Source organism: Myotis brandtii, unplaced genomic scaffold, assembly GCF_000412655.1.
Source record: "Myotis brandtii unplaced genomic scaffold, ASM41265v1 scaffold6419, whole genome shotgun sequence".
Classification (NCBI taxonomy): Eukaryota; Metazoa; Chordata; class Mammalia; order Chiroptera; family Vespertilionidae; genus Myotis; species Myotis brandtii.
The window spans coordinates 1-1,050 of NW_005370472.1; the positions used below are offsets into that span (position 1 = coordinate 1).

At 61.4% G+C, this 1,050-nt stretch overlaps 1 protein-coding gene across 1 annotated transcript; it reads left to right on the forward strand.

Annotated features, from left to right (window-relative positions):
- Positions 1 to 10: 10 nt before the first annotated feature.
- On the forward strand, positions 11 to 999 carry LOC106723780 (E3 ubiquitin-protein ligase TRIM38-like). Its single transcript, XM_014528597.1, has 2 exons — positions 11 to 397; positions 899 to 999. The coding sequence occupies exons 1-2, from the start codon at positions 44 to 46 to the stop codon at positions 938 to 940; spliced, it is 396 nt and encodes a 131-aa protein (XP_014384083.1). The 5' UTR covers positions 11 to 43; the 3' UTR covers positions 941 to 999.
- Positions 1,000 to 1,050: the final 51 nt, after the last annotated feature.

Consider the following 1,050-nt stretch of genomic DNA (forward strand, 5'->3'; position numbering starts at 1 on the left):
CAGCTGCGGCCACAGCTACTGCCAGGCCTGTCTCCTGCGCTTCATGGGCCCGCCCTCCTCAACGCGGAGACAGCAACACAGGGAGACCTTCTCCTGCCCCCAGTGCCGGGCTCCCTTCAGGAGAGGCAGCCTGCGGCCCAACAAGCAGCTGGGCAGCCTCATCACAGCCCTCCTGGAGCTGGAGCTGGAGCAGGAGCAGGAGCAGCAGCAGCAGCTGGAGCAGGAGCAGGAGCAGGAGCAGGAGCAGGAGCAGGAGCTGTCCTGCCAGGAGCACGGGGAGCGGCTGCACCTCTTCTGCGAGGACGACGGCCAGCTCATCTGCTGGCGCTGTGAGCGTGACCCGCGGCACAAGGGCCACAACACGGCACTCGTGGAGGACGCGAGCCCCGGCTACAGGGTGAGTGCCCCCTCCTGTGCCCTGAGACCCCCATCATCCAGCCCAGTGTACCCTCCTGCGCCCCAAGAACCCCCTCATCCAGGAGGGAGCCCAAGGTTGGGACCCTGAATGCTAGCTTTCCTCCTGTGGTTCTTTCTTCTAGTGGGAGGTAGGGGTGAAGGCCTGGAGGGGCGGGAAGCTTTAGGGTGAGTCCTCCCTGAATCAAGTCCTGGCTGTCCAGCCCCACCTTCCACGGACGGACAGAATCACCCACGTCCCGGCTGCGTGATGAACTGGTCCCAGCTCCAGTGCCCAATGCACTGCAACCCACACATGCGTGGTTTTTTGTTTTATTTGATAATCCTCACCTGAGGATATTTTTCCATTCATTTTTAGAGAGAGTGGAAGGGAGAGGGAGAGAGAGAGAGAAACATCGATCTGAGAGAGACATGGATTAGTTGCCTCCTGCAGGCCCGTGACCTGGGCCAGGAAACGGCAGCTGAGGTTCATGCCTTTGACCAGAATCGAACCCGGGACCCTTCAGACCACGTGCTGAGGATCTAGCCGCTGAGCTAGACCAGCCAGGCCGCACCTGCAGGTTTTATCTCCTCTCCGGTCAATGTAAGGAGACGGCGCCGTGTGCAGGGGCGCGTGGGGGAGTGAAAGCACAGGGA

Excerpts from the sequence above, each read along its gene's own strand:
- LOC106723780 (XM_014528597.1), top strand. The coding sequence starts at position 44 with ATGGGCCCGCCCTCCTCAACGCGGAGACAGCAACACAGGGAGACCTTC. Across the intron at positions 398-898 it reads ACGCGAGCCCCGGCTACAGG|AATCGAACCCGGGACCCTTC; the intron begins GTGAGTGCCCCC and ends GCCTTTGACCAG.